At 36.0% G+C, this 13,012-nt stretch overlaps 1 protein-coding gene across 1 annotated transcript in view; it reads right to left on the bottom strand.

The window, feature by feature from the left end:
- muc5ac (mucin 5AC, oligomeric mucus/gel-forming) overlaps window positions 1–13,012 on the bottom strand; it is a 53,602-nt gene that overhangs the window by 10,995 nt on the left and 29,595 nt on the right. The window contains exons 37-60 of the mRNA XM_031900603.1: window positions 12,826–13,004; window positions 10,886–10,955; window positions 10,586–10,692; window positions 9,138–9,169; window positions 8,533–8,710; window positions 8,312–8,416; window positions 8,018–8,058; window positions 7,131–7,259; window positions 6,939–7,037; window positions 6,611–6,730; window positions 6,415–6,513; window positions 4,801–4,920; window positions 4,489–4,513; window positions 4,217–4,290; window positions 3,753–3,869; window positions 3,565–3,663; window positions 3,317–3,436; window positions 2,335–2,436; window positions 2,004–2,120; window positions 1,784–1,882; window positions 1,106–1,225; window positions 886–984; window positions 464–574; window positions 231–329 (exon numbers count right to left, since the gene is read on the bottom strand). Of these exons, the coding sequence (XP_031756463.1) occupies window positions 231–329; window positions 464–574; window positions 886–984; window positions 1,106–1,225; window positions 1,784–1,882; window positions 2,004–2,120; window positions 2,335–2,436; window positions 3,317–3,436; window positions 3,565–3,663; window positions 3,753–3,869; window positions 4,217–4,290; window positions 4,489–4,513; window positions 4,801–4,920; window positions 6,415–6,513; window positions 6,611–6,730; window positions 6,939–7,037; window positions 7,131–7,259; window positions 8,018–8,058; window positions 8,312–8,416; window positions 8,533–8,710; window positions 9,138–9,169; window positions 10,586–10,692; window positions 10,886–10,955; window positions 12,826–13,004 (2,461 nt within the window). The remainder of the gene's footprint in view (window positions 1–230; window positions 330–463; window positions 575–885; window positions 985–1,105; window positions 1,226–1,783; window positions 1,883–2,003; window positions 2,121–2,334; window positions 2,437–3,316; window positions 3,437–3,564; window positions 3,664–3,752; window positions 3,870–4,216; window positions 4,291–4,488; window positions 4,514–4,800; window positions 4,921–6,414; window positions 6,514–6,610; window positions 6,731–6,938; window positions 7,038–7,130; window positions 7,260–8,017; window positions 8,059–8,311; window positions 8,417–8,532; window positions 8,711–9,137; window positions 9,170–10,585; window positions 10,693–10,885; window positions 10,956–12,825; window positions 13,005–13,012) is intronic.

Raw genomic sequence — 13,012 nt, forward strand, 5'->3', positions numbered from 1 at the left:
CCTAAGGCATAGAGGCGGGGCAAGCAATATATGATTGACAGCTGGTATTTTTAATTGCCTTTATAATGGGTTTGGATGTGTTAATATAAAAATAAATTTGGGTTTCATGTTTAATTTGAAAAGGACTTTTATTATAGAGCTTTTTATGTCTGGGTGACAGGTCCATTTTAATGTTATGGTTTTACAAAGCATATTATAATATGTATTTTTTTATTTAGCTTGAAAAATACCTTAAGGATTTTGGTTGTGTTGTCGTCCATCTTCATTGTACACGCCACACGTACACATATTCCACAGCAGGCATCCACCTTCATTTCATATTTATATCCCTGTGAGACATAAAGCACAAGAATTTGTTGTTATCCTAAAGTAAGGGATAAGCACTGCTAATTTGGAAACAGGACTCTGAATGGACAATTCATTGAAAAAGTCAATTGTATGTAGTAAAATAGCAGAATCTTACCTCTGAGCAATCTGTTATGGGGCATTTCTCCTTATGTGTTTCCAGTTCAAAGTCTGGTTTACAAACATAAGTGGTGCATTCATCATCTTCTGGTGTGTAGGTCTCTCCAGGCTAAAATGTAAATCCAACAATGACATGTGGAATTCTATAAAGTGTCTGTACAAGGTGTATTTGCTAGCTTTAAATTAGGCATTTAAAAAGCAAAGCATAGTGTCATATGCTGAAGCTCGTATTTACGTTGCAAGTACAATTGCTAGCTTAGATGCAGAGGGGAGCAAAAAAGCACCTGTCAAACTCCCTCTAATAAATTTGGTACAAGTACATACATGGTTGCTAGGAAACCAATTCCAAAAAAGATTTTTCACACTGGTCAAGATTCTATGATTTAATATATTTAAGCATATCTTTTGCATTTATCGTACCGTAAGACGTTTGCTTGTTTTGTCATCCATCTTCATTATACACGCCACACGTACACATGTTCCACAGCAGGCTCCCACCTTCCTTTCATATTTATATCCCTATGAGACAAAAAGCACAAAACCTCAGCTCATAAAATGTAGTAAAGGAGTAAACAGGACTACTTTGGTGCTTAACAGGTCGTTGTGAGAGCCAATAGTATATTGAAAGGAAGTAACTTACCTCTAAGCATTCTGCTTGATCTGTGATGGGACATTTCTCCTTAATGGTTTCTATTTCCAAGTCTGGTTTGCATTCATAGGAGATACATTTGTCTTCCTTGGAAGTGTAGGTCTCCCCAGGCTGAAATAAAAATGCAAAAATAAAATACTGTAGTTGTCTATATTACAGTTTAACATTTTATCAAGGCAAATACAAAAAGGGATTCTAGATAGTCTCAAGGAAAGGTATATTTGCTGGCATCATAACAGAATCCGGAAACCTGTTATCCAGAAAGCTCCAAATTATGGAAAGGCCATCTCCCATAGACTCCATTATAAGCAAATAATTCTAATTTTTAAAAATGATTTCCTTTTTCTCTTTAATAATAATAAAACAGGACCTTGTACTTGATCCCAACTAAGATATAATTAATTCTTATTGGAGGCAAAATAATCCTGTTGGGTTTATTTAATGTTTAAATGATTTTTAGCAGACTTTAGGTATGGAGATCTAAATTACTGAAAGACCCCTTATCCGGAAAAACCCCCAGGTCCCGAGCATTCTGGATAACAGGTCCCATACCTGTATATATATATATATATACAATTCCTCAGGCCGTCTTATTCATGTTGGTCTTGAATTATAGTCAAGCAAATAATATTATTGATACTTTTCTTGAAAAATAACAGGGAAAAGTACCTCAAGGACATTGGTTGTGTTGTCATCCATCTTCATTGTGCATGCCACACGTACACATATTCCACAGCAGGCACCCACCTTCTTTTCATATTTATATCCCTGTGAGACATGAAAAACAAGCTTTTTTAAACTGAAGTAAGAGAGCAATTGGTTAACTTAACTAATTTATCTCTTTGATGGGCAATTCATTGAGAAAGCCAAGTGTACATAGGAATCTTACCTCTAAGCATTCTGATGACTCTGTGATGAGGCATTTCTCCTTCTGTTTTTCTATTTCAAAGTCTGGTTTACATACATATGTTGTGCATTTGTCTTCAGGTGTGTAGGTCTCTCCGGGCTTAAATTTGATTAGACAAAAAATGAACATTACATAAAACCACAATATGCACTAATAGCATCTTGATCCAAAAACTTGTTATGACACTTAATAATGGCTACCTGAACAAATTCTCTGGATTCTAGTTTCATGACCTAATACCTTCATGTTTTAATATATTCTTTTAGAAAAAAAACACAAAATATTTATTCTGTCAAATAAATCAATATCATACCTTTAAGACTTTAGTGGAGCTATCACTCATTGTCATTACACATGCCACTTTTCTGCATTTTCCACAACAGTCACCGTCAGCAGGTTTTTCATATTCATACCCCTGTGATAAATGGTAACATAGTAATTTAGGGTGAAAAAAGACACACATCCATTAAGTTCAACCTTTTATGTCTATATAAAACCTGACCAATTGCCAGTTGATCCAGAGGAAGGCAGATAACCTCTTCTAAAGCCTCATGAATTTACCTCAGAAGGGGGAAATTCCTTCCTGATTCCAACATGGCAGGATATACCGAAGAATTGACAAAGGCTAAATAATACCTTCTTGAAATACTCTTAACTCCAACTAAACTAAGTTGGATATATGATTATGATTATTTATATCTGTGTTCAATGACTTCTGTCTAGAATGGACATATAATGACATTATCTATGCTTTACAGTGTTATATATATTTGTGAACAGTTCCATTTGTTTAAACAGATGGAACTGCCCTGGATGCAACAACTAAGAGAGTATTTTTGACTAAATCTTGTATGGATGTGTTAAAACAATTGTAAGTACAAATGGCTGATTAAGGACCAGCTGGATACTGAAATGTGTTTTCTTAGATTTATCTTACTAACCTATCCACTCTTATACTTAAATTCTCCCCCTGTTTTTAATGTAAATTGGTCACATCCAACCTCACACCAAAAAAGTCCTCCAAGAATGACCAACATCTCAGAGTAGTCATTCTCTTCTTTTGTTAATGTGTACAATTTGCCCTCCATACAATGCTGGAGGTAAACAGAAAGCAACAGAAATCCATTTATTTCAGTTTAGGGTCTTAAAATAAATTAATTTAGTTTTTAATTTAGTTTTATTATATTCAAACTCTGCAGAAATGAACAGTTTGACTAGTACTCTCATTCAATCAATCATCATTACAGTCCATCCACAAAGATATAACAAATCAGTCATTGGTTTGCTAAACTGACCTCTGGGCATTGTTGTGCTTCAGTGATGGTACATTTATCCTGCTGCAATATCACTTCATTATCATGTGTACAATAGAAGGAACTGCAATTGTCTTTTGGTGAAGGAATAGACTCGCCAGGCTAAAATTTAGACAAAAATTATAAGAACATCACAGTATTTCAGGATATCAGTTATCCCCAATTAAACAGTTATCACCCAATTTTCCATTTAAATGGAAAAGCGTAAAGGTTGCAATATTTTATTTTACCATAAGTGTTTTAGTTGTGTTGTCACTCATTGTAATTGTGCAGTCTGTTGAGATGCAGTCTCCACAGCACTGTCCAGGTTTAACCTTGTATTCATATCCCTGATGGAAAGATTAAAACATATTAAGGTTAATGGGTAGCCCAATTAAAATCACTGGTCATAGATGAAGTATTGGTAAAAGTTGCCTACAAGTGGGCAGTTTTCTTCACATGTTTTCTTCACTGTGACAGGAACAAACTGGTCTTCGACTTTATTGCATTCATGGTGAAAACAGGGCCTATCAGGCAATGTCCAGATATCACCAGGCTAAAATAAACAAAGAATAATTTTAGGCATTTCAATTAAAATATTTCATGTCCAGTTAAGTTTAAATCCAAAATCTACCCAGATTCTAACTGCTTTGAATCTGCCACATTTTTAGCTGGAATTGCCAAAGTAACCCAAACAAATTTGCCCAGTAACCCAAAGCAACCAGTAAGTGGAACACGTGACTAAACCTGTAGCAAATTTGCACTTTTTATTAAATAACCCCATCTATGTTCAAAAACTGCCTACATCAAAGATCACACATAATAATACCATGATGGGCAGTCATGGTCTGTGCAATTAAATACCATTGGTACTCATTTTATTCATGTAAACAGGAAATATACCTTTAATATTTGGATCTTATCATCTTCCATCTTTATAATGCAAGCCACCTGTACACATTTCCCACAGCATTCATCTTTTTCTTTCTCATATGTAAACCCCTATTACAAAGAAGGTTAGACATTATTATTGAGGATCTTATAGAAACCCGAGTTCCCACCAGGAACAAACTTCACTCTATTACATAAGGCAAAGACAGGCCAATTCTTATTATTTTACAAATAATTTACCAATAAAGACTATTAGCATTGCAAATAGAATGTAAAACATTCATCATCTGCCTTTTCGTATTTGTATCCCTGTAGGGGAGTAAGACTTTTTAATTAAAATGTTCTTCTTTCTTCTTTTAACATAAGCATACATATTTTTGTAAGTCCTTCATGTTCATGTTTTTTTTTATTGTTTACACACTGCAACACTGTCAGTAATACTTTTGTTAAAAGTTAAACCATAATCAAATGGCCTTTTTATCCTCAGCTAGCTACCATTATGTTTATTTGGCAGAATAAAATAGATTATAATATAATATGGACATGAACATTGTAGATCAGCACAACAGCTTTAGAAAAAAACATTAGAAACTAACCTCAGCACATTCCTCTGAGCTAGTGATTGGACAATGGTACTTCAAGGTGTGTATTTCATAAGTAGAAGTACAAAGATAGGAAATGCACTTGTCCTCTGGTGATATGATGCTCTCAGTAGGCTGAAATATAAATACAAAAAGTCTTAATACAGAATTTTACAAAGTAATATATTATCCATTAACACTAGTTAGTTATGATTTCCTAAACTTCCTAAATAAACTTTACAGCCAGGTTTTAATGAAACGTTTACTTTTTTTTATTGTGCAGGACATCAAGTTTTATGGACCACTGTGTTCTTGTTCTATTCACAAAATACATATCTATTTCAATTCATTTCATATGAAAATATGGTACCTTCAAAACTATGGTGGAGTTGTTCTCCATATCCATTCATATCATATGAAAATATGGTACCTTCAAAGCTATGGTGGAGTTGTCCTTCATATCCATTCATATTGTATGAAAAAACAGTACCTTCAAAGCTATGGTGGAGTTGTCCTTCATATCCATTCATATTGTATGAAAAACAGTACCTTCAAAGCTAAGGTGGAGTTGTCCTCCATATCCATTCATATTATATGAAAATACAGTACTTTCAAAACTATGGTTGAGTTGTCTTTCATATCCATTCATATCATATGAAAATACGGTACCTTCAAAACTATGGTGGAGTTGTCCTCCATATCCATTCATATTATATGAAAATACAGTACTTTCAAAACTATGGTTGAGTTGTCTTTCATATCCATTCATATCATATGAAAATACGGTACCTTCAAAACTATGGTGGAGTTGTCCTCCATAGCCATTCATATTATATGAAAATACAGTACTTTCAAAACTATGGTTGAGTTGTCTTTCATATCCATTCATATCATATGAAAATACGGTACCTTCAAAACTATGGTGGAGTTGTCCTCCATAGCCATTCATATTATATGAAAATACAGTACTTTCAAAACTATGATTGAGTTGTCTTTCATATCCATTCATATTATATGAAAAAACAGTACCTTCTAAACTATGGTGGAGTTGTCCTCCATATCCATTCATATCATATGAAAAAACAGTACCTTCAAAACTATGGTGGAGTTGTCCTCCATATCCATTCATATTACATGAAAAAACAGTACCATCTAAACTATGGTGGAGTTGTCCCTTCATATCCATTCATATCATATGAAAAAACAGTACCTTCAAAACTATGGTGGAGTTGTCCTCCATATCCATTCATATTATATGAAAACATAGTACCTTCAAAACTATGGTGGAGCTGTCCTCCATATCCATTAGTATCATATGAAAAAACAGTACCTTCAAAACTATTGTGGAGTTGTTCTCCATATCCATTCATAGTATATGAAAAAACAGTATCTTCAAAACTATGGTGGAGTTGTTCTCCATATTTATTCATATTATATGAAAATACAGCACCTTCAAAACTATGGTGGAGCTGTCCTCCATATCCATTAGTATCATATGAAAAAACAGTACCTTCAAAACTATTGTGGAGTTGTCCTTCATATCCATTCATAGTATATGAAAAAACAGTACCCTCAAAACTATGGTGGGGTTGTCCTCCATATCCATTCATATTATATTAAAAACAGTACCTTCAAAACTACAGTAGAGTTGTCCTCCATATGAATGACACATTCCACAGGTACACATTCTCCACAGCATTTACCTTCTTCTTTGATTAGTTCATATCCCTATGAAACAAAATGCATATTAATAATGTCCCAGTTTTTGGATCATATAATATTCCTCATTTCTGTGTTGTTTATGCTAAAAATAAAAAGGCCATACCAAACTACATTTAATGACAGGGCAGGACTGTGATATGCTGACAACAACTAAGTGCTCGTTGGTTTTATTGCATTCAAAGTAAGAACACTTGTTGGTAGGCGATTGCCATGTCTCCCCAGGCTGTAAAACAAAAATAAAAATGAATATTAATTAGCATTGCTAAATACATACACAAAAATAAGCGGAGCTGCTCTACTACTGAAAATGAGGCAACAATTTAGAATAATGGGATCCTTATTTCATACATATAGTTATATTTCAAGTCTTGCTTGTATTTGCATTATTTAGTTATCAAGTGATTTTTTAACTCAAGTACTGGGATGCTTACCTTGATAACAATAATAGTTTCATCTTCATCCTTCATTATGCATTCCACTTGCTCACATTTTCCACAACATTCACCCTTCACCTCTGTGTACTGGTAACCCTGTTGTAAACAAATAATGGGAATATTATGTTATTATACCTGGTATTAGTGTATTATTGTTAGTAAATAAAGGCCTGGAAGCACAGAACTTACTTTGTCACAGTCTTCATTGCACTGGATTGGACTGCACTGGACCTTGTTTAGAGATGTGCTGGAATCCATTTCATCTGTGCACTCACAGTTATCACAGGAGTCTTTGGCTCTTGGAATAGGGGTCCCAGGCTGGAATGTCAGAAAACAGATGAGTTTGCTTGTGAAATGGCTTTTTCTTCGTTTATTAGCTGTCTTTTTGATTAAATAATGTTACCATTTTCTCAGATATTGTAAAACCAAAGCATGCTGCAACTTTGAGGATTGCTATTCCCACCAAGACCATAATTAAGGGAAAACTATACCCCTAAATGATGTAGGCCTCTAAAAAAATAAATTGCATGAAACAGCTTATTAGTAAAGTCCTACGTCATCTAAATAAACCATTTAAATATATATACATATACTTTTTCAATAGTATATGCCATTTAGTATTCCTAAATAGAAAACTGACATATTAAGTACTAAGGGCCATCCCTTGGGATCGTATGATTCACAGTGCACACAAACAAACCAAGGGCACATATACTGTACATTAGGTCACATCAGCCAATTAATGAACAGACTTCTGTCTTTTACTCTCACACTACTTCCTGTTACAGTTAGAGCTGCATTATTTCCTGTCAGGTGATCTCTGAGGGAACACACCACATCACAAAATGGTGGCTCAAGGGAAATATATAAATGGGCAATATTTACTGAAATATATATATTCTTGAAGATAAGATTTTTGAATAGGTTACTTAATGTGATATAAACTGTCTTTTGGTTAAGTATTCATTCTGGGGGTATAGTTTTCCTTTAAACTAGTATTTTTTGCTATGATTAGTGGTCTTCCATGGTCCTCAAGGCCGTCATTTCACTCTTTTCATTTCATGACATTTGCTCACCTTGTATATAATGTCATCCACAACACAGACTTTCATGGGTTCTGGAAGAACATGAAAATAAAGTTTGAAAATGATAGATTGGTACCGAAATAATCCAGAAGAAAAGTATTTGTATAGCATCTTTTTCTATGTGGCTTGTTGATGAGATAAGGTCTTTTAATAATAGTCTCAGAGAGCCGATCCTGAGATTTCAGTCATTATATCTGTCTTGGGATATTTATGCTTTGTTGCCATAATTCATGTGATATAATAATTACCAGTATTTAATACTACTAAAAAAAAAGAAACACTTACTGCAATCGAATGAGGGGCAGCAGTCTCCTTCCTTTACAGACAGGACTGCTTCAAATCCAAGAGGACAGGTCTTTATATCATTCAAACAAGTGCTAGGCTTACACACTGTGGGGGAAAAGAGGGTAAATTGAAAATCTCTAACTTAACAGTCTTTATAAATCACACACATTGCTTCGTTGTTATTATTTCTTTTAGAATAAAGAAACCATTTTTGGTCTTACCGCATTTGTATTTCTTGCAACAGGGTTCACTTGGGTCGATCTCTTCCTCAGATACAAATCCATCTTTATCGCAGGTCAGAATTTCAGGTTCACTACATGGAAGCGGCTCACACTTGGCAGAAAGAGGTGTTTTCTGACATGTGCATTTGTTGCAGCCACTGGTCCAGGAATCTCCAACCTGGTGAACATTTTATGGTGTCAAATTAGAACATGTAATTGGGGGTAGAATATATAAAGCATTTTCCTGTGAATCATATATGGCAGACCAACAATTAAAGCTAATTCTTCTCAAAACAGACCAGACCATTGTCAGTCTAAACATTTAGAAAACCAGGTTTTTCAAGTGCCTTAGCCAATAAAGTTAATACAATACATAAATAAATACACCATCAGTTCCCTCAGCTGCACCACATCTTCTTTTAGTCCTTTGACAGAAGCTCACTCCCACTCATTAATTCCAACACCTCTATCGGCTTTTCAGCCTGAGTGAACACAGCCCCTGTTGTCGCCCACATATGCTCTGTCATAAAGAGCTTTCTAAGGAAGAATTAATTTCCTTTAGGGTTTTATAGTTATTATATAATATATATATATATTTGACTCACATTCATTGGGCTTCCATCAGGTCCATAGCAGACTATATAAAGAAAAAAAAGTTAAAATACATTTATACAATATGTTCAATTTGAAATGCATGAAATATTTGCATGGGTTTTATAACATTTTACATCACTGATAACTTTCTAATTTGTATACAACAGTGTAAATTGCAAAGCTTATATCCCTGGTTAGGAATCATCCGACTGTAATATTATGTCTAGTGATCTACTGTGCTAAAGATTTGATAATCGTATGGTGAAGTGGAAAGTAGTAGCATCCTCCACACTGTTAGAATGGATTTATTTAGTAGAAGAAACCAGGAAACTACTATTACAAATTGTACTGGGACACATGGACACCATGGTTGAGAGCAATCAAGATACTGTAATTAGAGATGTAGCGAACCTAAAAAAGTTCGCGAACTTACACCAAAACCCGTGAATATTCGCGAACTTTGCGAACCCCATAGACTTCAATGGGAAGGCGAACTTTAAAAACTAGAAAAGCCATTTCTGGCCAGAAAACTGATTTTAAAGTTGTTTAAAGGGTGCCACGACCTGGACAGTGGCATGCAGGAGGGGGATCAAGGGCAAAAACTTCTCTGAAAAATACTTTGTTGGCACAGAGTTGCGCAAAAAACGCAAGCTATTCTAGCGAAAATACGCGGCTTTTTTGCTATGTCGCGCTAAACACCATGAAAACGGGATTTGCGGAAAAACGCCATGTGTGACTTATTATTGTGCGGCGTATTGTACAATACTTTTGCGACGATAAAAAACGCGGCGGAAAACGCGGCGCGAACCCAAACTGCAATCATACGCTTAAAGTTCACGAACATACGCGTTCGCGAACACCCGATGTTCGCACGAATTTGTTCGCCGGCGAACAGTTCGCTACATCTCTAACTGTAATATTACATCTGATTACCCATAGAATGACTTGTTGGTGACATTCTTTATAAATAATTTGTATAAAATAATTGTTCATTTATATAAGACCTTCCCTCCCTTCCTTCCTACTTTCCCTCCTTTCTCTTCTGTACCGGGGTGGGGAGGAGGTTGGGCTGTGATGTTGTGGGGTGGAGGCGGGCTGTGACATCACAAGGGTGGGGCAATGGCACAGTGATCAGCGATTGTCAATATTACTGAGTCCTGCCAGGTTTTCCTAAATAGGGAAACCGGGCAGGAGGTTTTGACCTTGGCAGTCCTTTCGAAAACAAGGCTGTCCGGGTCAAAACCCTATCGTAGAGTGATAGCAGAGATGCACAGGAAGTATGGGATACTATTAGACACATAAGGACACTTTTGTAAAGAAAGTATAATCCATGCAGCAGCTTGTGACAAATAAACTTCATCTTACACCTCAAATGGCCTCCGGTATCTGAATTTCCACAGCAAATATTACATGGAGATTTTATATAAATGCTAGATATTTGCTTATCATTTCAACCTACCCTCACAACTTTCTTCAACACAGATGCCACTGAAGGAGTTGAAGAGTACAGTTCCCTTTGGACAGTAGCAGCCTTCAGTCTGATAGTCGCTGACCTTATTTATATCCCTTTAATTAATTAATAGTGGAAATAATTTAATCACAGGGTTACATTAAATACATTTAAATACATAAAATAAGGCAAAATTATGCAATTCAAAATAAACATGCTTTTACAATGTAGTGAATACAACAATAATAGTAGAAAACATGCTAAAATACTCTGCTATCTTTGATAAATACTCTTAAAATGAAAACTTACCTTTGTTCACAAGTTGCTGGATGAACTGGACCACAAGCGTCATAGACTTTTCCAGCAGGACAACTGTATGCTGTGTGGCAAAACAAAACAGAGGTTTCTATTGTGCTCATGTGTTGTGACTCAGTAGAAAACAGTGATTGACAAGCTTATTCATCCCTTAGTTTGTTAAGTGTATACAGATATAAGAAATATTGTACAGGTATGGGACCTGTTATTCAGAATGCTTGGGACCTGGGGTTTTCCGCATAAGGGGTCTTTCCATAATTTGGATCACCGCACCTAGTCTACTAAAAAATTATTTAAATGTTACATAAACCCAATAGGCTTGTTTTGCCTCCAATAGTTGTATCTTAGTTGGAATCAAGTACAAGGTACTGATTTATTATTACAGAGTAAAAGAAAATCATTTTTAAATTTCTATGGGTGATTGCCTTCCCATAATTTTGAATTACAAGTTTCCACATAACAGATCCCATACCTGCATTAGTTATTTAACTATAGCTTCAAGAATATCTAGGACAGCAAATATATATTTATACCAAATCTCACACTAAGCCGCCCCCAGCACTGCTTCAACCCCCAGCCGCACAGTTTGGGATCTACTGATATAAAATATACTTCTGACCTTTTTGACCATTGCTTTATTAATGCCAGAGGTGAATTTACTCAGATTTCTTGAAATCTGAGCCTTGTGGATACTTTGGGATAATCCTATTTACATTTAATAATACCTACTTACTTTTATATTATAAGTCATAACAGGATTCTGGGAAGAAATTCCTTAAGGCTCCTAGTAAAGTCCCATTTACATGGGTTTAAACTATAGGCTAAAGCTCACCCACTGGGTTTAAAGCAGAAGCCAGGATAATAGCTGATCAGATTCCCAACTACAGACCGGTTTCGCCCTTTTTGGGGCTCATCAGTGTTGTGCAGGGTTTTCTGATCAGCTTAGGCTGATGCCACACCAGGCGTAGGGCTGATTTTTTCGGCAAGCGGAAAAACGCTTGCCGAAAATTCAGCCCTACGCCTGCTACTTGTGCCTGCACCCGAATGAATGGGATACGCTCGAGTGCAGGCACATGTAGCCGATAGCCGAAAAGCGTTTTTCCGCTTGCCGAAAAAATCAGCCCTACGCCTGGTGTGGCATCAGCCTTAGGTAGAGCCAGGAGTGGGGATTCACGAACAAACTAAGAGGATTGAGGAGAGTGCCTCATACGTATGCAAATAAGTCATAACAGGATTCTGGGAAGAAATTCCTTAAGGCTCCTAGAAAAGTCCCACGAACAAACTAAAAGGACCGCCTCATACGTATGCAGACTGTAAGGACTGTACTACTACAGCTCCAATAATATATTAGAAAATGTTTAGGCTAGAACCTGTTATTCTCTGCTTTAGCACTCATAAGGATGCAGTCTGATAATTCTACCATACCTACCATATACTGCAAGCTTTAATAAATAGGAAACTAGTTAATGTTGTTTTCTTTTCCCTCTATTCTATACTTATATTGCTCCATATTATATCTCATAAGGCAGTGATTCCCAACCAGTGGTTTGTGAGCAACATGTTGCTCCCCAAACCCTTGGATGTTGCTCCCAGTGGCTTCAAAGTAGGCGGTTATCTTGAATTCCTGCCTTGGTGGCAAGTTTTGGTTGCATAAAGCCTCATGTAGGCTGCCAGTCCACATAGGGGCCACCAAATAGCCAATAACGGCCCTTATTTTGCACCCCAAGGAACATTTTTCATGCTTTTTTGCTCCCCAACTATTTTTACATTTGAGTGTTGACAAGTAAAAAAGGGCTGGGGATCCCTGTCATAAGGGGATTTTATATAGGAAATAATTCCCTTCTTTGTAAAATATATTGTCGATTTGACAAGTTGAAGTCTTGTTACTGTTGTCCTTAATAGTTTTGGTTGCTTCCATCTTATAAGTAACTTACGGCAATGGCCATGTGTCTTTTCCCTCCAGTCAACACAGACTCCATTTGAAATACACAGGGATGCATAGACTTCTAAACTGGCACATTCCACCGAATCATTTCCAACTCTACAGGCATCATAAACACAGCCTTCATGGTAAGGCGTAGGAGGGATAATTTCATGGCATTCAGCAAAGACCCTGATTAA

This window comes from Xenopus tropicalis, chromosome 4 (assembly GCF_000004195.4).
Source record: "Xenopus tropicalis strain Nigerian chromosome 4, UCB_Xtro_10.0, whole genome shotgun sequence".
Classification (NCBI taxonomy): domain Eukaryota; kingdom Metazoa; phylum Chordata; class Amphibia; order Anura; family Pipidae; genus Xenopus; species Xenopus tropicalis.